Source organism: Astyanax mexicanus, chromosome 25 (genome assembly GCF_023375975.1).
Source record: "Astyanax mexicanus isolate ESR-SI-001 chromosome 25, AstMex3_surface, whole genome shotgun sequence".
NCBI classification, from domain to species: domain Eukaryota; kingdom Metazoa; phylum Chordata; class Actinopteri; order Characiformes; family Acestrorhamphidae; genus Astyanax; species Astyanax mexicanus.
In genome coordinates, this window is record NC_064432.1 from 15,590,210 (window position 1) to 15,613,918 (window position 23,709).

The 23,709-nt window shown below is 39.3% G+C and overlaps 1 protein-coding gene across 24 annotated transcripts in view; it reads left to right on the forward strand.

The window, feature by feature from the left end:
* The window catches only part of LOC103042950 (neurexin-1a), a 562,201-nt gene that overhangs the window by 461,554 nt on the left and 76,938 nt on the right, over positions 1 to 23,709 (forward strand). For 13 of the 24 annotated variants that reach the window (XM_049472543.1, XM_049472550.1, XM_049472551.1 and 10 more), the window contains 2 exons: positions 11,895 to 11,984; positions 14,127 to 14,455. In XM_049472543.1, coding sequence (XP_049328500.1) covers positions 11,895 to 11,984; positions 14,127 to 14,455 — 419 coding nt within the window. The remainder of the gene's footprint in view (positions 1 to 11,894; positions 11,985 to 14,126; positions 14,456 to 23,709) is intronic. The other 11 variants (XM_049472552.1, XM_049472548.1, XM_022681846.2 and 8 more) reach the window with 1 other exon arrangement.

Consider the following 23,709-nt stretch of genomic DNA (forward strand, 5'->3'; position numbering starts at 1 on the left):
TTCTGCCAGAAAAAGTAACTTATGTTTGATATATGCTTGGTTACTTTAAGCCAGATGCTGCTGGTCACGATCATTTCCACCTACTTTAATAAACTGTCCGCTGTGGGTGGTAATGCCCTAATGTATTCAACCTCACTTATATTCAAGATAACACCTTTCCTCAGATAACACATATAGGTGTGGGTGTTCCCAAGCCAGCTCTCAAGTGTGATGCTTCATGATCAGTTGACATACAGCCATAAGCTATTTTTGAGATATTTTATTTTAATTAAAGATGTTTTGTCTGTGGCTTTTCCTCCTCTGTTGCGGCACTGTTTATTCCCATCTGCTGGAGGTTAGAATTGTTGAGCTCTTGCGGATTTAAACTTTTTAAAATTTTCTCAAAATTCACTTGATGAGCAGAAGTTAGACTGTAGGGCCACTCAAGCTGAGAAATCCCACTACATAAAAAGTAAATGTTGTCGAAACTGAGATGCTGAAGTTAAAAATGGGAAAGTAAAGTGTAAAATGCTAAATAATGGAAGTTGAGTTAACTAAAAAAAAATCACTCTATTACTGCCGGCCTGCCTTTATACACTTTATATTCAGTCTGTATTTCTGCACTCCACAGACTGAGGACGTCCACACAGGCTTACGGCGAAGGAGAGTGAATTAATCTAGTTAAAGGTTGGTTAGTCTTCTCATTAATTCGAAGCTGTGGGTTTTCAATTTACGGACCAGAGTAATTACTATCATTCACTTTTACGGAGGCACCAACGCTGAAGCGAGATTAAATTCAAGGAGCGAAAAAAAAGAGAGAAGTTTTAACCGTTTTAACCCCCGGACTATTTCCAGTCAAGAGCCTTAAATAAATTGTGCTGTCTGCGATTGACCCTCTACCGTTTGCAAAGGCAATTAAAGAATCCTGCAGCCGTTTCGCCTCCGCTAAAACGGCTGCTTGACACCTGGCAATTTTTTTTTTTTTTTTTTTTTTTGCAACATAAACAGGCAATTATCACGTTGTGCTCGCTTTTAATGAAAGTCTGTTACAGGCTCAGGCTTTTACAAGGGAGCTTAAAAGCCTCTAAAGTGTTCTTCTCTAAGTATAGAAGCATTTTCCTTTCCATCATGATGTGTTAGGAGAAATATGCTGGCAGTTAAAAGAATTGCTGATGCATATGTCCTTGATTCCTTGGATGTTAGCAAAAGCATTTTATGTATTTGATGGGGTCTGTTCCTTCTGTTCACTCGAAAAGGCCTAGCCATTCTGATATCCTCATATCCTAGCAAGGCCTTGTCAGATTCACAAGGTCAGTCCACCAATTTACTGGATCTTGTTGGGTCATGAATGGTTTATGTATTGGCAACAGTGAATCCATGTGATCCAAAAAATGACTGAATGAGTGAACCTTTCAATCATGGATGGTCTATTGGACAAAAGTATAAAAATGCATGGTGAGCTTAAGCTTCTTTAGATGCTTTAGACATGTCCCAAACTCTGCTCCTGGAGATGTTCCTGCTTAAAGAGTTCTCCAGATCTTCTGATTGGACTGACTACATATAATCCACATGATCAGTCCAGCAAATTATCTGAATTGGAGAACCATTCAGGGTCACAAATGGCCTATATATTCCCAACTATACATGTGGGAATTAATAGAAGCTTGGGTTTCATTGGATGAAATCAGTGGTCTCCACTCTTTTTCTTAGATATTGGTCCAGATGAATAAGTCCACTAAATTAATAAATCAGGTTACATTGGAAACTAATTCTGTAGTTCATGAACAGATTTGGTGTCCATTTCTTAAGATTTTCTTAGCTTGACAGAGAATACATATTGGTCTGGAAGACTAGAAAATGATCTACTTCTAAATTCTTCTACCCACTCATTGATCATTACATCAACGATGCTTGTGTAACTCTTTTTGACTGCCAGCTTATTAATATCATTTCATGAATCGCACTGGAATGGTAAGTAGAAGCTGACAGCAGGCCAAGGAGGCTTTTTTTTTCCTCTCTGTTGCTGTCAGGGTGACTGAAGATATTTTCAGTTTGGTTTTCATTACATATAATATAGCACTAATTATGTAATCGCACAGAAGGAGAACAGTGATATAAGAGTTCAGTTTCCAGTCCTGGATTTTGTAATCACTGGAAATGAACAGAACTACTGATGTATGTTCACTTACCAAAAGTTTCTCAAGCGATGGCTTGGGAATGTCCACACCTGAATTATCAGACACCCAATTGCATGTTGGTTGGTGCTTTTGTGATGGATTGAAAATCCAGGTACCATTTTTTTTCAGGGGGAAAAATAATTCAGGGTTCTTTCATTTTTTTCCCCTAAGAAGTTTCTTGGCCCTTTTTAGCAAATAGAAATTGTGCACGGAGATAATTAAAGGAAGTCGTGACTACTTTGTATTATTTGAAATGTGACTGACTCACCCGCTCAAGAAGGTGCTGATAACCCAAATGAATTTAAAACTTTAATGAGAGCAGTGGAAAAAGAGATAAGGAAACTTCCATAGGCTTATAAATTTAATCTAGTTAATGGGCAGTTAAATCCTGATATTAGTGTAGTTTCAACAGATTCAACAAAGTATTTTTTTTGAGAATAAGGCCATATATGAATTGGGTACCACTTAAAAAAAAGACTACCTTTATAAAGGGTTTATAAATGGTTTACAATTAATTTATTAATGGTTACTAATTAGGTTGTAAATGCCTTAACGTGTAGAAAGGGCAACAATGACCTGTTGACCTGTTGAACCTACAGCCATCTATATTGTTGCCCTTTCTACGTATGTGTTATAACTGATTATTACAACCTAATTAGTAACCATCAATAAACAAATTGTAAACCATTTATAAACCCTTTTTAAAGGTAGTCGTATTTTAAAGTGGTACCCATTATTGTATTTCTAAAATAGTAGTAGATAGTAGACACTTATCATCAATATATATAATAGTTGCACACTGAAGCAATTTACAGAAACTGACAGGAATGACAATTGATGGGTAGTCATGCCAGACTGTCATGGAATGTGAATCTCTTTATCTTCAGTGAAGAGTGTCGCTTTCATCTTTGGTGAAGAAGACCAAGGGAAGATTGACCATATCAGAGACTGTAATCATTTTTTGATCCTGGTAACTTCCATCTTTGAATGAATAGCATTGCAATCTGACCCTTTCTTTTGGGTGCAACTTTTAATTTTGAAGTAATTGTAATTCTGTGATGGTGAGTGTAATAGTACTATCAGGGTTAAAAAGACATTGAAAAAACATTGAAAACCACCAATACCACGAAACACTGCAGAATCTCCTGTTTGAAAAGATGCTCTGACATTAAAGCTGCCGGTGTCTGTGGGGAAGCCGCAGCGAGGATCTGGGCCACTACAGAACTGCACTGCTTAATCCATCTCAAAAGTGTGTCAGAGAAATATAGAAATATGGGCTCTTCTGGCAAGTGCTGCCTTGAGCCTGGATTCTGTGTTGTACCATAAGCACCTCTTCATATTTTTTTTTCCCCCTCTGTGTTGGGATTGGGTCTTGGTCGTAGGGATTGAGAGGTCACTCCCAATTCCTGCCCAGCATTCACTGCAGAAATGTGTTGTCTGAAGCCTTTTTGTTCGGAAAGTACATTGAGTTCATGGAGGTGCTATCTCAAACCTTCTGAACATGCTTAGATTTCTAGGAAGAACATTCCAGCTGCCCCGAAATTGAAGACCTAAGTCCACTACAAATGTGTTATTCTCAACTAAGGTTCAAACTTAGTGTGAAGTTAAGCTCTTTGAAGCCTGGAATTGGAGCATCTGAGCTTTGTGTCTGATTCGTGCCACCCGTGGGAGCAAGTGAAGTCATTTCTGACTTGAGACGTCAAAAAGGGGAACTTTTTTTTTGTTGTAGACCAGAAAAGCTGTAGCAAGCAGGGAATTGCAGTAGTTGCCTCTGGAAATGACTAATGTTTGAGCTGCCTCTGCAATCCACAAGAGCCATATTCTTGTGATGCTCTGTGGTAGAAATTTGCAGAACCTGTTTATAGATTTGATGGGATTGTAAGGAAGTAAAGCTGGTTCTCAAGAGTAACTTTTCTAAGAGGTTTTTAGCCAAACTTGTCAGGATAGGAATAAGAAATCGATTGTGGTGTAGTGCTGAAAGGTGCCTTGCAAATATAGACTGTATCCCAGCCTTCATTTTGGAGAGCTTTGTTTAGACAGGAAAAGCTGAAGCAGTCTGGAAACTTTGGAGAAGAGGCAAAGCCGGCGAATTGCAGTTATTGAGTAAATTGAGTAATTGGAAAAGACTAAAGCTTGAGCTGCCTCTGCAATCCACAAGAGTCATATTCTTTTAATGTCCTGTTGTAGAAATTTCCAGACTCTGGCTATAGATTTGATGGGATTGAAGGGAAGCTGTTTTTTAAAAGTAACGTTTTAGAGATTTTTAGACATATTTAAAAGAGAATGAATGATGAAAATGTTAGATCTCTATTCAGCAGATTCCACCCATTAATCAATCGCATCTGATTAATTAATCTAATTAATGACTCCAGGAGGGCTTTATCAGTTAAATTTGGTGTGTGTACAGGGGTTGGACAATGAAATTGAAACACCGGTCATTTTAGTGTGGGAGGTTTCATGGCTAAATTGGAGCAGCCTGGGGGCCGATCTTCATTAATTGCACATTATTGCACCAAAAAGAGCAGAGTGTGAATGTTCAATTAGCAGGATAAGAGCACAGTTTTGCTCAAAATATTGCAATGCCGCAAACATTATGAGTTCAAAATAGAATAAATTGTTGGTGCACGTCTTGCTGACGCATCTGTGACCAAGACAGCAAGCCTTTGTGATGTATCAAGAGTCACGGTATCCAGGGTAATGTCAGCATACCACCAAGAAGGACCAACCACATCCAACAGGATTAACTGTGGATGCTGTAAGAGGAAGCTGTCTGAAAGGGATGTTCGGGTGCTAACCCGGATTGTATCCAAAAAACATAAAACCACGGCTGCTCAAATCACGGCAGAATTCAATGTGTTCTAAATCATTGTGCTCTAAACACAGGTGTTTCAGTTTCATCGTCCAACCCCTGAATATATGGCATAGACAACAAGCAGGGTGGGGGAACTCTGGATTAGATAAAGAGGTGTAGAGTTAGAAGGTAAAACAAAAAGGTAAGTCAGTAAATCAGGCCAGTTCAAACTTAGTCTCCATCCTGGACATGAGAGAAAAAAGGTTGAAGAGGCTTAAGCTTGTAGAGAAGTACATAACATTAATTGTTATCAACATATCCGCAACAAGAGAAAGCAAGTAAGCTCCATGAATACTTAAAAAAAAAAAAAAAAAAAAACAGATGTGGACCCAGAACTAAGCCCTGGGGAATGCCAGTAGTAGTACTCCAAAGAGCTGCAGAGAAACTTTTTTTTTGTTTTCAAGGCTTCCACTTCCATCCTAAAGATGAGAGAACAGTATTGCAGACACCAACATTTGATGTCAGTGTCAGAGTTATGTCAGTGGTTCATAGGTACCTGGTGGTTCAAAGTGAGCTGACATCAAGGAGTGATGAAGACAGGGAGTTTTCAAGAGAGTGGTTTCTGTTGGGTAGTTCTTCCAAATATGGGACCGTAATCATTCTGTGAAAATGGCTTTGGGTAGGATTTAGTTTGAGTTTGGGTGTTTGGGCTTTCTTTTATTTTGCTACTGTATGTTTTATCACGTATAAGTTTAAAAGCTTAGCAACAATAGATATATCAACAAAGCACAGTGCATTGTTTCTACTACATACAAAACACTATGGAGTGCTTTTAATTGAAAACAGTGGTGCAGACAAAGTCACCAAGCTCTGCTGGGCTGGAGATGATTGGCTGCGATGTGAGCTATCTGTTTTTCTGAGCTGGATTACTCGGTGAGTTGATGACAGACTGAAGTTCCTGTTTGAGACCTTATATGGCCCTGTGACTCCTATCTGTTTGTTAACTTTTGGCTAAAAACTACATTTGTCATTGTTCTGTATTAATGTTTTTTTTGTATTTGTTCTTATTCATTTACAAATTATTGGAAGTATGTTGATAGTCTACAGTTCATAGGGTTCATTTCTTGAGCAGGGCCTCAAGGGTGGACAGACCGACATGCAGTATATCTGAAATGTCTTTAGTTCAGTAGAAAGTTTGGTCACTTACTATATCCTCCTGAGACCCAGACTTTTTGACTTTTAATTTCTCTTAAATTTGTGATTAATAGGATCTAACAAGTATATTAATATAAAGTATATTTTTGTACAGGAAGCCTTTTTTTTTTTTTTTTACAAAAAACAATGTCCACATAAGGAGACAGTAGTTTAGCCATTTAGGATCAAAAGGACCCATTAACAGTCCAAACACTAAATTTTAGCTTCCTACAGTAAGTAAATAAACTATTCTCAAACAGAAAACTGGATGAGATTATTATCTGACCCACGTTTCTTTCAGGCCTGGCTGTAAAAACCTTTGTCTGGGATTCCTTCCCTCTTGTATTCAATTGATTGAGTGCAATGTTGTCATTGGACACTAGAGGATATGGGCAGTCTCTTTAAATGAGGTCAAAGGGTCATGGTTTTAAAAAATGTTCCAAAAAAAAGTATCATGGTACAGTAAAGCTTAAATGTAATGTCCCCCTATGAGGACGTAGGGTCTATACTAAGGAGGAGGATATACTAAGTTTACTGTTTATGACAGTTTTAGACAAATCACAAAGAATATACCTTGAGCCCCTTGTATATGGTTTAAATAATTATACGGTATATAAAGAGGCTCAAAAATGTAATAAAGAGTGTTTCTAGCTTCCTTAAATTCAAATATTTGATTGTTTTATAGTGCCAGGACTTAAATGTCACCATTATCCAGCACACCAAGTGCATTTTAAGAAAAGTCTTGCTGGAAACTTGCTGTAGTTTTTGAGGAGCTGTGACTTTCATAAGCGGATTCATTCTTTTTTTTTCTGTGGGGGCTTGCTTTCAGTTGTATGTAATGAGAAAATGGTGGGGTCTTATCTGAGCACATTATGAACGTGCAGCGGGAGCAGGGGAACAGGCTGAGCCAGGGCAGCAGGGGGAACACGCTACAGCTCTCCTGCCGAGCTGATAAGTGAGCTCCAGGCCGGCTCTCCCTTCGGGGGCACAGTCGTGTTTAGCCGGATGAATAGGGGTTAGAACAGTGGTGGATGGCTGCGAGATAGCTTTGTGCAGCCGCCCCACATTCCCAGATAAAAGAATCCATGTTCGATCGGTGCTCGATTACATTTACATTTAATTAGCACCGCCCATGCGAAGGCTACATTGGAATGATTGGCTACAATGAAAGAGAACAGCAGGTAGGACATAGTATAGGGAATTTCCAATATAGGGAAAGATCCGCTGCTTTTTATATCTTTTGTGTAAATCCAGGCAAATTCCCTGCGAGGGCTTTGAGGCCCAGCAGCGGACTAGTATCTTTTTGACCCGTATTCTTCAGCACTGTTACCGATAGATCTTTATCTGTGTTTACTGGAGCTGCCAAGTCTGTGAAAGACACCATACAATTTCTAAAACCCTGTCATTTGACAGAGATTAGTCTTTTGTCAGGAGAAGGGCGTGAAGCACGCCAAAAGAATCTAAGCTATAAAAATAAAAGTAAACATAACTCTCATATCTGCCAGGATGAACTGCTTGATCATAAATGCTTAAATGTTGGTTTATAACAGTTTTATTCAATGCTTATGCATGTGTTATAATGTCTTTTAGACTTTAACGTCATGAAAACAGTATTATATTATAAAGCATGGTATAGTGGTGTAGTGATGTAGCTCCAGTGTGTGGTGTGTGATCAGCACAGGCTCGGGGGGGGGGGGGGTGCTGGCGCTGGGTGTCTGTGTGTAGTACAGGCTTGTTATACAGGCTGATGTAGTGGACGAGGACGCAGTGTGTTGACCGAGTCTGTGCCTGAGGGCAGCTGCTCCCTCTTACAGAGTGTGCATAATTACACAGTAATAACTCTCAATGTGTTTGCCTCTAACATAGAAAATCAAATCCTCGGGCCACACACTCAGACGCATACACACACACACTCTCTCTGTCTCTGTGTTTGCTGTTCCCTCTCTGTCCTCAGGCTGCGGTGTTTGATGACGCTGCTAACCTCTTCACAGCTGGGGGTGCAGGGATCAGCAGGGGGCTGATGGGGTTACAGATTTAAGTGTGTTGGCTAAGGTGGGGTAGGGGTGGCAGGGGGGCAGTGGGCACTGGCCTGGCATGGTCACCCAGATGGAAGATGACACGTGTTCATTGCAGCCTACCTTTTCTTTCTTTCTTTCTTTCTTTCTTTTTATTTTCTTTGAATATTCTCTATAAAGTACAGACTATATTTTTGTATCGGTTTCATTGCATTGCATTACTATCTTCCTTCACCCTTGAGTAACACTGGCATGGTGGAGTATGTGGTTTTAGCGTATTTGTGGTAGTGGATCAGACACAGCAGTGCTGCTGGAGGGTTTAAACACATCAGTGTCACTGCTGGACTGTGCAGCAACAGATTCAGAGCTTCTGTCTCTGATTTTACTGCTTTCTACAAGGTGGAGCAGCTATTAAACAGTGTTTAAAAACCCTAGCAGCACTGATGTGTCTTCTGCTGGTAAACAGTACATCTCTTGTACATCTTTAGGTGTCCTCTGAAAGTTTTCCAGTTATCCTTAGAAAGCAAGGTTTTTTTTTTTCTCTTTTTTTTAAAACATGGACAGATTTGTTTCAGGAAAAGTCTGTGTGCTAGAAGCTTTCAGAGATGCTCTTTCAGCCTTAAAAATAACTAAAGAGGGCTGCGAGTGCTCCCAGGTTTCTCTTTGGCGCTGAAAGATTAAAGCTAGCTGAGCTCAGCCTGTCTCGGAAGCGTATCAGTTCTGCAGAGGCTGTGAGTCAGAACAGAGCGCAGTCGCTAATGCTGTCAGACGCTCCGCTCGCGAGTCCGCTGCCTGTTTTACATGTCAAGGCTTTTCTGAATCAAAGAGCGAGTTCTGTGCCACGGAGAACGAGTGTGAGACAGGTGCCGTCACCCCTTTGCCTTCCACCTTAAAGCCCGAGCGGAGCTTCATCTGATGTGTCGGGGCAGTGGACTGTACGCTGATAGATTGCTCTGGACTGCAGGTGGGCCGTGTAGGACACGGGTCTCTGGATCTGACCCTAAAGCCATATACACTCACTTTATTAGACCCCAACCCCCCCGCGGGACCCCTGCCTACAGTACAGCTCATCTGCTGGAGCTCGGCTAGTGTTAGTCATCCTCCAGCTCTTCATCAGTGGACAGATTTTGACACTTGCTCGTGGCTGGTGGTCCACTCTCAATCTTGGAATTATGTGTAAAGCCCCCCAAGTAATATCACTGCATCTGCTTCGCTCATATTAGTAACACACACACACACACACACACACACACCAGACAAAATGGCCTGGACAAAATACAGTAGGTGTCTCTAAGTGGCAAGTTACTGTGGGTGTTTCTAATAAAGTGGCCAATGACAGGAAGTACAAGACAATGTAGGCATCCCTTATAATGTGGCCAGTAACTGTGGGTGTTCCTAATAAAGTGGCCAGTAACTGTGGGTGTTTCTAATAAAGTGGCCAATGACAGGAAGTACAAGACAATGTAGGCATCCCTAATAAAGTGGCCAGCAACTGTGGGTGTTTCTAATAAAGTGGCCCCTTACAGTAAGTGCAAGATAATGTAGGTATCCCTAAAAAAAAGGGAGTTGAAGCACAAGATACTGTGTAGGCGTTTCTAATAAAGTGGCCAGTGAGTGGAAGCACACGATAATGTGTAGGTGTTTCTAATAAAGTGGCCAGTGAGTGGAAGCACGAGATGCTGTGTAGGTGTTTCTAATAAAGTGGCCAGTGAGTGGAAGCACACGATAATGTGTAGGTGTTTCTAATAAAGTGGCCAGTGAGTGAAAGCACGAGATGCTGTGTAGGTGTTTCTTATAAAGTGGCCAGTGATTGAAAGCACAAGATACTGTGTAGGTGTTTCTAATAAAGTGGCCAGTGATTGAAAGCACAAGATACTGTGTAGGTGTTTCTAATAAAGTGGTCAATGAGTGGAAGCCCAAGATGCTGTGTAGGTGTTTCTAATAAAGTGGCCAGTGAGTGGAAGCACAAGATGCTGTGTAGGTGTTTCTAATAAAGTGGCCAGTGAGTGAAAGCACAAGATACTGTGTAGGTGTTTCTAATAAAGTGGCCAGTGAGTGGAAGCACAAGATGCTGTGTAGGTGTTTCTAATAAAGTGGCCAGTGAGTGAAAGCACAAGATACTGTGTAGGTGTTTCTAATAAAGTGGCCAGTGAGTGGAAGCACAAGATGCTGTGTAGGTGTTTCTAATAAAGTGGCCAGTGAGTGAAAGCACAAGATACTGTGTAGGTGTTTCTAATAAAGTGGCCAGTGAGTGAAAGCACAAGATACTGTGTAGGTGTTTCTAATAAAGTGGCCAGCCAGAGTTCTTTAGCTTTAGATCTATCTTGTTTCAGGTTGACCCCTTCTTGACCGGAGTTAAATTAACCCCGTAGCTTCTCCAGCACCACCGCCACCGTCGTCACACGGGCATCACCTGTTCACAAAACTAACGGTAGCAGGATGGGATGGAATATTTTCAATCTAACGGAACAATTGAGCCGGCGGGAATTCAATCAGCAAATACTATGGAGAAAGACCAAAAACCCCTTTAAAATACCCACCCATAGCACCACAAGCACCTGAAATACCCCTGTTTTTCTTCTTCTTCTTCTTCTTCTTCTTCTTTACGGAACATCAGTGCTCCACACCAACATATCAAAGTTCCTTCCTGCCCAGCATCAATCTTAATCCTTACTCTTTTAAACTCTTCATCACTTTAAGACCAAGAGAAATAACCAGTGGTCTATAATACCTTTTTCTCTGTTGCTTTGTATAACAGGTTATTTCTGTAAAATGGTTTAATGTGCTAATATGTGATTTTTCTGTATTTTTACTGTTTTATTTATTTTTTTGCTTATGTAAAATAGTGGTCCACTATTTTAGTCATTCCCTCTTTCACTGTGTTGAACAGGTTATTTCTATAAAAATCTCGTATTGTTTCCTTATCTCTGCATTAAATTATTTGTTTTTCTTAAATTAAATCCAGTTTTATCCAGCAGAGGTCCATATAAGTCTTTTCCTCTGTCGCTTCGCTTAACAGTTTTCCACTTATAAAAATGGTTTATAAAAAAAGGCTTTTGTCAAAACCTCTATTTCACTTGTTTACTTATCCTGTGCCAATACGACTGTATTTCATGCTCTGTCTCTTGACCTTTTAAATATTGTAATCAGTGTTTCATTTTTTTATTGCTTGCATAATTAGTTTGATAATTAGTCTCCATGTTTTAAAAGGTGGATGGAAATGTAAATATGGGTTATGTTTCAGGTACTTGTCTGCCTCCAAACTGATTATAATAATTAGGTGCGAGGTATTTTTCCCTGGAGTAATGTGTAACTAGATAAAAGTTGTCAGTAAAAAAAAAAAAAAAGAAAAAGTAAACTTTATATGTAAATCTAAAGTTGTCTCATTGGGAATTTTGATAGAAATGGGTTCTGTAGAAATGTTGGTTTTTTAACGTAACTCTGTTTTTTAAAGTATCTTCGATACAAATCCACCCTGCAACGTAATGTTCACGTAATGTAGCGTAATGTAGTGTTTTAAGACATAGATATCTATAAATTTAACTGGTTTAATATCAAGTTAAAGTTGTTTCGGTGTAATGTTGTAGTGTAATTGTTTTTTAAACCTTCCTAAACTGTCCTAAACAAGATTAAAACAGATCAAACTATCTGTTCACTTGTACAGTCTAGTCCTAACTCTTAATTATCTCTTCACCTTCCAGACTTTTAACCAATGAAATGTCTCTTTAAACTTTAAAGGAAACATTGATAACGAACGACTGGCGATCGCTAGGCAGCGAATCCCATATCGACTTGGTCGAGTAGTTGACGAATGGCTACTCGACAAAGGTAAAACACTGAATTAATTAAAACTTAACCAATAATTTCAGCTTTAAAGTAGCATTTTTGTGCCATAAATAAACCTATAAATTAAATGTGTATTAAATAAAATTAAATAAAAAAAAAAGTATTTATTTAAAAGCAGCTAAATGTAGCTTGTAATATATTTATATATTTATATATATATACATACATATATATATTTGCACATAAAGTATTTTAATGTAAATAATGTATTTGGACTGTATTTAATTGTATTTAAGTTTTTTTTGTGTGTGTTAACCACAGGTTAAAGGGACTGTAAAGATAACAAAAAATTAAGCTAAAAATCAATAAAACCAGCAATTTTAAGTAGTTTTAAACATAAAAAAATTATAGCAAAATTTATTTGCTATAAGCGCATAAATATTAAATGTTAAATGATAAACGAAGCCTAAAGTAAAGTGCTTAAGAGCATTTGTTGTAGTTGCTCAGCTTACCTGCTTGTTATGTACATACGTGTAGACGTATGTGCTTTTTTAAACTGATAACTAGACAGAAAGCGTATTATTTAATTGGCATGAGAATATTAAAGTCCCTTTAACAGACATTTTAAATGTATGTAGGATTAAAGTATATAAAACATATAAACAAGGTTAAAGAAAGTCAACCAAAGTTGAAAGTTTTGTCTGAGTGCATGCTTGTGTTCCATGTTTTGGGAAGAAACATTTAAAATGAAATGTCCCACATTGGAAATGTGCCATCGTTCCTTCCTTTTTTCAGTTCTGGTTTAATTTTTTTGGCTTCTGTCGAATGAGTAATGAGTGTTATTGGACTGTTCGTCTCTTTCTTTCTTTATTGCATTCTTTAATCTTTCATACATAACTCACTTAACTTGCTAAAAGGCTTGAAATGACAACTTCAGGAAGATTGGCAGATTTTACAGCATCGTAAAAAAATTCTACAGTGCTGACAAAGCTAAAATATATCCATCCATTCATACGACACTTACGTATCACCTTTAACTTACTAAAAGGCTTTGAAGTTACGAAAAACTTTGGCTAACATACAGTATATCTTCAGAAAGTCGCTACACTCGCTACACGAATAACAAGGCGGGGAGCTCTATTGGCCGTGCTCTCTCTGGGTGTGTCAAATGATGCTCCCCTCACTTTTCCCATTGTGTCCAGTACAAACAGGCACCTGTTGGCTGGTGAAATAGAGCTGGTGATCCATTGATTGATCCATTGGTGATCCTAATGATTGAGTGCCTAATGATTCCAGTGGCAGCTCAAAAAGTGACACTGGCTGACTTTAGATGCTTTAGATAGCAGGCAAGCCTGTGTCGTCGCCTTGCAATTCCTTCTAGTGTCTTAAAAGAGGTCCTGGAGGTTGTGTTGGGTAACTCGCCCAGCCAAATTGCAGAGGAACTTGTGTATAAGTTATGAAAACTAAAATCTGTCTGCCATTTGTCATTGATTTCTTTCTAAATCCCTCCCACATAGAACTTAAACACGACACTAAGGACTTTTTAAAGAAACTCAAGTCGTCAGAAGTTAATTGCTTGACAAAGAGGAAACATCTGTCACCGAGGCGTTTCTTCAAAGCGCAGATGACATTAGGAGACAAAAGTCTCTTTAACCACATATGGAGGGTTCATATGGAGAGGAGCGCTCTCACAGCGCCTTCATTAATTCAGAGGAATGACTCAAGCTTAGTGCAAACGGATCATTTCCAGGAATGCCAGTGATAGTCAAGAAGTCTTCCGTGATGCGTCCGTTACTGAACGTTATGAAGTCATGACCACTGGAAGTTATGAATAGAACGTGGCCTTTTAGCAACACGTTGTCGATGTTAACATCGACAAGTTTTGAGTGCGTGGCTGCGTCCTTTTCTTTATCATTATATCTTCATTTCACAGGCACTCCCACCCCACCCACACCCCCCATCATTATAACAACGATAAATTACCAGCCACTCCCACCGGCAACGGGTAATTTATTGTGCTCATTACCCAGCGGCCAAATAATCCGTCTTTCTCTCCAGGCGCGATTATTCCTCATCATTCTTACCCTCTTCCCCCGCACACCCCCTTGTTCTTGTGTTAAGATCTTGCCGGCCTGGTACTTGGGCGTCGCCGTACATTTGTCGCCCTTGTTTCTCCTCCCGCAGGTCGCCAGCTTACCATTTTTAACAGCCAGACCACCATCCAGATCGGGGGATGGGACCGGGACCGCAGCCGCTCCTTCCAGGGCCAGATGTCTGGCCTGTACTACAACGGCCTGAAGGTGTTCAACATGGCCGTGGAGGGCGATCCCAACATCCGCATAGAGGGCAGTGTCCGTCTGGTGGGCGAGGCGCCTTCCTCCTCCTCGATTACGCCGCAGTCCAGCGCCACGGCCAACCGCTCCGACACCTCTACCTCTATTATAGAGACCACCACCACCACCACAGCAGCCAGCCGCAAGGTCAAGCAGACCACGCCCAGAGAGCCACAGCAGGTAAGGTTCTTTCGTTTACTTTCTTACTTTGCTGCTGGCTCTGTTCTTTCTTTTTTTCCCTTACTTTTTCTCCCGCTGTGCTAATGAGTGTTTGTTTATGGCGTCAGGTTGTTTGCCTGAGTTGTCAGGTTGCCTCTTCGCAATGATGCAGAATAATTTATGGCTGAGTCTTTCACTTTGACGCTGTTAGGGATAGGGTTAGCTGTCAGTAACCATTGCTAATGGTAATGTTAGCTATCACTAACTAGGCTTCACTTGGCACAATGTGGCTACCTTCCCATTGTACTACTCCTGACATGAGTGATCAATCAGCTCTTGAAGCAGGAAAAGTAGCATAAAGATCTAAATTGTGATAACTAGACCGCTAAGTCAGAGCTGAATAAGCTGCTTCATAACAGTCAATCAAGCAGGTATTCCACTTGTATTGTCCATATAGTGTTACACAGATAAGTGTAATTCTGATTAGCAATAACTAGCTAATTCTAAAAAAGTCACAGCAACATAAAGGCGTTCATTTTAAGGTAGATAACTGAGGCACTGAGGCACTACTGATGTACATACGGCAACATACATTAATCAACACATGTTTCGTCTCAGGTGAAACAGCCGGTACCTTAAGGCCAGTACACTTAGTCCCACTTACTCGCACCTCCTCACCGATCACGTTAAGTGTATCTCGTCATTGTCACTTTAACTTTCACAACATCACACGTTTGTGAACCGGCACTCCAGACACCTCACATGCGAAGAAGACGAGGATGAGAGCGGGGAGCTTACGCTCGCCGCAGCAGTGAGTTGGCACAGCTTTAAGAATTCGTGTCTTTAGCTAATCCTCTTATGCATGCCAAGGATTTGGAGATGATGCAGCTGATATTGGCCATTCTGTGCTTTTTATATCAATGGAGGAAACGTATCAGCCGCGCTGCTCATGATGGTTGATGTCCACGGCGGATTAGGCAGGAATGTTATTATTGACTTGTGGACTTTTATTCTGAAATGCGTGTAATCAGACCTTGATTCAGGCATGTCTTATCCACCCATATAAGGAACGAGCATGCTGGAAATGTATGTGAGGTTATTGTTTGTAAGGAAGATAAATGGAGTGTATTTGAGAGCAGTCAAATATATTTTTCCGATTTTTTGGATGTTTCTGAACATTTTTGATATTTGTAACTGGCATCAGTAGCATTTTTGGATAGATAAATAAATAAATGAATGGTTCCTCAAAGTATCCAGAGAAACTTCATGTACGTTTAAATGTTTTAAAATGGGAGTTCTACACTTGTTAAATCTTCGGAACCCAAACTTTTATTCTAATCTCCTTAATCAAAGCATATTTTAAGATGTTAGTTTTTTATATAATTTTATAGCCTGCAGAATAATAGAAGACATTAGCAGTGACATTATCAGTCTAGAAATGGGGTTGTAATGATTGAAAGATCAATCAGATCACATTTAATAAATATGAATCTAGAAATAAAGGGACTTCCATAAGGTTCACTTACATTTTCTAGTTTTCATGATGGATATGTACTCAGTATACTCCAATTAAAGAAAGAAAAAGGGAAAAAAAAAAAGTTGTTATTAAGGGTTGGTAAGTCAACTGAAATCTGCACACATAGCATTATTGTTTTTCCACAAGAACTAAAGTTTTTTGAGTTTTATTTGGAATAAATACTTTATAAAGCTCATGTTCTCAGGGACATAGGGGCATAGAAATGACAAAATAATTGAGGCTTAATAAAAACAAATAGAGTTTATTTGGTGATATTTTAGCTGTAAAGGTCATGTTGATCAATACAGATATGTGAAGTTAGCCATGTACTAATGAAAAATGATTAAACAAAGTATTTCACTCATTAGAAAATATGATTTTCTCCTATATTCTGTTAACAGGAACACTTAAATAAGAAAAAATATTATTTTTTGCCTTTGCAAGTCATTTGCGCTTTATTGCTTCACATGAGTCATTTTGCAGAATGATTGATTCATGAAAGGCCATTTCCTTAATAATTGAGGAAGAACTGGACTGATAAAGAATCTTTGTTTTTGGTAAGATGTTTTTTTTTTTTTTTTTGTAAATGTTAATGTATTAATGTTGCATGTTTCAGCGTGTGTGAGAGCTGTCTACACTCTTTATTTGTACCAGGTCACTTAAAAAAAACCATCCACCTGTATGACCTGGTTTATTTCAATGCACCAGCCTTTGTGCCAGCCGGGCCTCGTCCGCTGCTTTCATTTAGGATACAATTTCCCAACAATGGCCTCTTAGCTCTGGAGTGGCTGCAGTGGTTTTTGTGCTGAGGAAGTGGTTCAGGGGGAGATGGAACACATTCAGGTCAGCAAATGATTGTCAGGGTTTTGGGGGGGCCGGGTCGCATTAGCTTTAGTTTGCGGACCCTCTTGTGTGTCGTGTGAGAGGGGAAGGCACTCGTTAAGTGTACAGACGGAGTGACATCCTTAAGTGTTGCTGCTGTGAAAAGGAAAAAAAAAACAGCAAGCCTGAAGCCTGAAGGGCCTTTTCCTCTGCACATGCTCCAAGGAACACGTACAAGAGCCGCAGCCATTGGCATTTTGATTGCCTTGCACTCGCAGGCTCTTACTGATTGCATGTTTTTGAACAAAAAGGGAAGGAATGTTTGCTGGCGGAGCGGAAAGCATCCAATCGCTCCCATGCGATGAGCGCTGGGCCGCTCTTGTGCCGCTCTTGTGCCAAATTGATGGAGCAGGACATTGTGTGGACCGGAGCATTGGCTGGCTCCGGGGTGAATACGCTAAAGCTTGGAGGGGGCATTGCCGTGTTCCGCTTGATCAGGAGCCAAGCAGACAGCCATGCTGTTAAATGTAGGCCACTGGATAAAGAGCCGTGCTTACTGATCACAAATAGCAGTAAAAATTCGTACACACATCACTCCTAATACTGGGTTCAGTGTCTCTTAGCAAGTTGCTTCTTAGCCAGATGTTTTGGTAGCTGCCAACAAGCTTGTTTATATTGGTTGGTTCCTTGGCACAGACATAACTTGGCTAAAAAAACCTTTTCTAGTGGAGATTGCATATGGGTTGCCTGATATAGTGGTCTCAGTGTGTGTGCAATGTGTGTTTGATACCAGAGTTAGCCAGGCTGTCACTGTAGGGTCCCTTGTCCTGTTGAAATACACAATTTGAGGCTATACTAAAGAATAATAGGGTATATTATCCAGTCTGTGCATTGTATTAGTTCAAAAACAAAAGAAGTCTAATTTGATATTTGACTGACCTTACTTTTAAATGTTTTTAAAAGTCCACACTTATTTGAGGTCATCCCAGTGAAATAATTTTAGCTTTCTTTAGCTATTTAATAGAAATATATAGAATAAGATGTGTCTGAACTCATTGTATTGTTGCCACACCCAGTTGTGTTCAGGTCTTAAAAAGTAGGATTTAGTTTATCCACTTAGTGCAACATACCAGTATTGAAGTAGGCTCGATTAACTTGCTACCACCACCATGCTTAACAGTTAGATGCTTTACTGTGACTTTTGCTGATTGCAGACTTCTGAGACTTCTGAATGCAGCTCATGACACTGGTGATTCAGCAGCCTCCGAAAAGTGATTTCAGACGTTTGAAATGTAATATATATGTATATATATATATATATATATATATATATATATATATATATATATATATATATATATATATACATATATATTACAGTATTGCTGTTATGCTTTTTATAGAAATATTATTTTGTTTTCAGCTTGATTGAACCTGTATTGCAGAAAGCCTCTTGGGCCTCCATAGTCTGCCTTCATAGTTTCATTTCTTTCTTGTCCCCAGTTGTTTTGTCAGAAAAAGAGAGGGAGGATAGTATTAGCAATACTGTTTTTTTCAAAAGTATTTTCTTTTTTTTTTTTTTCTTTGAGAAGTTATGTGAACCTGCAGTTATACATGGCTTGCTAAGGGTAGGTTTAATATAGAAAAATGTCATAATGGGTTGATTCGCCTGCACTGATTTCACGTAGATAGAACATTAGCTTGCTTGTGAAATTAATCTTGCTAATTAAATGCTACAGACAGAATTATAAAGACACGAGATCTCGCAGGCCAAAGGTGATTCACATGTGGAGCCAGTCAGTGGATCCGTGCATCATTAAGCCACCACGCCCAACATATATATATATATATATATATATATATATATATTGAAGACATAGAACAGCTATTTAACTTAACATTAAACACATGCTTCTACTGCAGGTTAAATTGTTGATATCATATCGCAGCCACTGATAAAAGAGCCAAATAGAAACAGTCCCAATAGGTCAGGAAACTCAGCCCCAACACTCTTTCACTGATGATCTGCACTCCGTCCCAGCAGTGTCACTTTAACTTTCACATCATTACACGTTCTTTTTTCTAGCCGCGTCGACGTGAGAATCCCCACAGCCACCCAGACCCCGAGTGTCACATAAACTAGCTGAGAAAGGGGCGTGAGAACAGCAGTCGGAGGGCTGACTTTTAATTGGCAACATTTCAAAGCTGTGTTACTGTAGGGAGTTTAATAATTGAACAAAAATATCCCCCACTGAGAGACGAGCCCAGTTATAATGAAGCCAAGCGGACCAAACCAGCAAACTAAAGGTAAACAAGCCCATCATTCCAGTGGAATAGGAGCTTAACCTGATGCTTATGGGCACAGAGAGCCAAACCTGAACTTAAACTGCATGGAGATTCTCTAATGGAATCATCATTTCTTGGATATATGATATAAAAATCAGGCTGGAATAGTGTCTTATTGCAAAACAGGCAATGAGCATTTTTTGTCTCAATTGTATTGTATTGGTGCAAATTTTAAATAGAGTCAGTGATATATGATGAGTTTTATTCCGAAACCATGTGAAGCTTTTAGTTGTGATGCCTATACAAGAGCAGAAGGTCAGCAGCAGGTCATCTTCAGTAACAAGACCTACTTTTGTCATTGTGTGGAGTGTGGAGGCCCCAAGTTCTTAGGTCTTTGGTACAGGCAGTCTCACAGGCCACCATTATGTTAATGAGGTCCTTCAACCAGTGGTCCTACCTTTTCTAAATGCACATTTTCTAGTGCACTATTTCAGCAGGGCAGCACTCTCTCCGCTTTTAGACTCTTTGGCCCGTTTTTCTGCGCTACAACTGAGCACTCTCTCCGCTTTTAGACTCTTTGGCCCGTTTTTCTGCGCTACAACTGAACACTCTCTCTGCTTTTAGACTCTTTGGCCCATTTTTCTGCGCTACAACTGAGCATTCTCTCCGCTTTTAGACTCTTTGGCGCGTTTTTCTGCGCTATAACTGCGCACTCTCTCCGCTTTTAGACTCTTTGGCCCGCTTTTCTGCGCTATAACTGCGCACTCTCTCCGCTTTTAGACTCTTTGGCCCATTTTTCTGTGCTACAACTTCAATCCCGCCGCTTTTAGACTCTGTGGCCCGTTTCTGACACCTAGCGTTCAAACTTTGAATCTCACATTATAAAAACCTGCTTAACAGCGGGCCAACTTTCATTCTATTTCTAAAATACCTCGCGGGCCGCTCCAAAAAAGGAGCGGGGCGTAGTTTGGACACAACAGCATAAGAAGCATAAGGTTTGTGTTTGTCCTTTGAGTGAACTCCTGTTAGCATATGGGTGTCTTTGTGAGAAGAATTTAGGCCCAGAGGGGAGCGAGCCAAAGGACATGTTCAGACTAATTGACAAAAAAAGATGATAGATTGGACAGTGGCAGTAGGCCAACATACACATACAATAAAGAAAGCACCCAACTCCCTAAGATCTATCAGTGGAAACGAACAATTTTCCCCAGATGAGCATGCCAACAACTCGTTAGCAGAACAGTATGTGAATGCTTTCTGTAAGATAAGACCAGATATGAGTAAACACAGGTTAGCTTTCCCTGGCTGTTTGAGGCCACTCAAGGTCATTTAAAAAAAAATAAAAAATCTGATCTGTTCTGGATACAATTCCTGAAATTTAAATATTTTTAGTTAAAACACACATTCAAATATTTACATAATCCCACAGATTTATTTTGTAAACAGACCAAGTCTCACTGTCTCAACACATGGCTGTAACACAAATGTATTACATGCCATCCATGTGTTGAGACAGTGTAATATGTGTGTTTTAAGAATATTTAAATTTCAGAACTTATAATGTAATATTATGCTTTAATAGTTGTATACATTATACAGTAATTGTAATTAGACTCTTTGGCCCATTTTTCTGTGCTACAACTTCAATCCCGCCGCTTTTAGACTCTGTGGCCCGTTTCTGACACCTAGCGTTCAAACTTTGAATCTCACATTATAAAAACCTGCTTAACAGCGGGCCAACTTTCATTCTATTTCTAAAATACCTCGCGGGCCGCTCCAAAAAAGGAGCGGGGCGTAGTTTGGACACAACAGCATAAGAAGCATAAGGTTTGTGTTTGTCCTTTGAGTGAACTCCTGTTAGCATATGGGTGTCTTTGTGAGAAGAATTTAGGCCCAGAGGGGAGCGAGCCAAAGGACATGTTCAGACTAATTGACAAAAAAAGATGATAGATTGGACAGTGGCAGTAGGCCAACATACACATACAATAAAGAAAGCACCCAACTCCCTAAGATCTATCAGTGGAAACGAACAATTTTCCCCAGATGAGCGAGCCAACAACTCGTTAGCAGAACAGTATGTGAATGCTTTCTGTAAGATAAGACCAGATATGAGTAAACACAGGTTAGCTTTCCCTGGCTGTTTGAGGCCACTCAAGGTCATTTAAAAAAAAATAAAAAATCTGATCTGGTCTGGATACAATTCCTGAAATTTAAATATTTTTAGTTAAAACACACATTCAAATATTTACATAATCCCACAGATTTATTTTGTAAACAGACCAAGTCTCACTGTCTCAACACATGGCTGTAACACAAATGTATTACATGCCATCCATGTGTTGAGACAGTGTAATATGTGTGTTTTAAGAATATTTAAATTTCAGAACTTATAATGTAATATTATGCTTTAATAGTTGTATACATTATACAGTAATTGTAATTAGACTCTTTGGCCCATTTTTCTGTGCTACAACTTCAATCCCGCCGCTTTTAGACTCTGTGGCCCGTTTCTGACACCTAGCATTCAAACTTTGAATCTCACATTATAAAAACCTGCTTAACAGCGGGCCAACTTTCATTCTATTTCTAAAATACCTAGCGGGCCGCTCCAAAAAAGGAAACGGGCCGCAAATGGCCCGCGGGGCGTAGTTTGGACACCCCTGCAATATACCAACAAAACCACAACTTTACAAGAGAACCACTAAGATGGTCACCCAGCTTCACCAACTTTAGTTTGACGAGCTCTTTTTCAGTAGTGTTTTACAGGTGAATAACACGCTAATCACTGTGATAAACATTAAGTACAAGTATGTCATAATTAAAAAAAAAAATTCAGTCCTTATCTTTCTTTTTCTGAATTTATCTGATTTGCTAAGACTTGAATAACTAGAAAATTAACTTCTAAATTGTAGTTTATAAATCTTGTTTTCTGAAAGCGCATGAGCCGTTAGCTAAACCTAAGCAAATAAAAAAGAAAAAGATTTAAAAAGAAACAGAACATGAGCAAATCCAGTGCAGAATGTTGACCAATTCCAGCCCGTCGGTTTAAGTGGCGTCTGCTTGTCGAATTAGCGTAACTTGATTAAAAAAGTAAAAATGGGTAAATTGAAATTGAAAGTTTATTCAGTTTCATCTAATTATGATGAGCCGCGGAAGCCAAACGTAATCGGCAGCAAGGGAAATCCAATGAAGCTCGTGCGCCAAGAGCATTCCCAAATCTGTTTGCTTCTTTAAATTGGTTTGAGACACCAGTGCGGAGAGGGATTTCTACCCGCTACGAATTTGTGCAACATGGGCAAGTTTTTACAGCCAAGCCGTGCTTTATCCTGTCAGTTAATAGCATTGCTCTTGGTCACAGAACAGTGGAAGCAGTTCTCATGAAATTTCATGCACATGATTGTCTGTGCATGAGGAGATAACGGAACACATTGTACATCCCTGCTTTGAATTCATGCAGAAGACACCAGGAGACACTGTCCAATTATTCAGTTTCACTGATTTTTTTTTTCTTTAATCATTTAGGAACAGCAGCTGTCTTTAATATTAAGTGATGATTGAATGGACCGACAGAAATGCTTTTAAATACAACATTACATCAAAAACATGAAGACAGATCAAGTAGTAGTTTAACTGTGAAGTTGTACCTCAGGGGACAGATTGGGAACACCAGCACCTGTATAAGTTGTGAGGTGTCATCTTGTGACTGTGATTGAATGAAAGCTGGCCAGCATTCTCGCCATATTAAGGCGGTATTAAATATCAGATTTCAAGCCAGGCTTAATTGTGGCACTTTCCATTTCCGATGGGACATTCTGTGGGGACCAAATGAAAAGCCTGTATATATACATAAAATTGTATGTTAACACAGTCTAACTCTGAAACAGCATAAGAAGCATAAGGTTTGTGTTTGTCCTTTGAGTGAACTCCTGTTAGCATATGGGTGTCTTTGTGAGAAGAATTTAGGCCCAGAGGGGAGCGAGCCAAAGGACATGTTCAGACTAATTGACAAAAAAAGATGATAGATTGGACAGTGGCAGTAGGCCAACATACACATACAATAAAGAAAGCACCCAACTCCCTAAGATCTATCAGTGGAAACGAACAATTTTCCCCAGATGAGCATGCCAACAACTCGTTAGCAGAACAGTATGTGAATGCTTTCTGTAAGATAAGACCAGATATGAGTAAACACAGGTTAGCTTTCCCTGGCTGTTTGAGGCCACTCAAGGTCATTTAAAAAAAAATAAAAAATCTGATCTGTTCTGGATACAATTCCTGAAATTTAAATATTTTTAGTTAAAACACACATTCAAATATTTACATAATCCCACAGATTTATTTTGTAAACAGACCAAGTCTCACTGTCTCAACACATGGCTGTAACACAAATGTATTACATGCCATCCATGTGTTGAGACAGTGTAATATGTGTGTTTTAAGAATATTTAAATTTCAGAACTTATAATGTAATATTATGTTTTAATAGTTGTATACATTATACAGTAATTGTAATTAGGTAATATTGTATGCAGAAATTAAGTAAAGATTACTAAAAGAAAGGATTGACTTAAGTTCAGTTCACTTATTTACTCTATGTAACATTTAAGTCTTAAAACCGAGTTGAAGTTACTTAAATGTATCTAAAAATTAA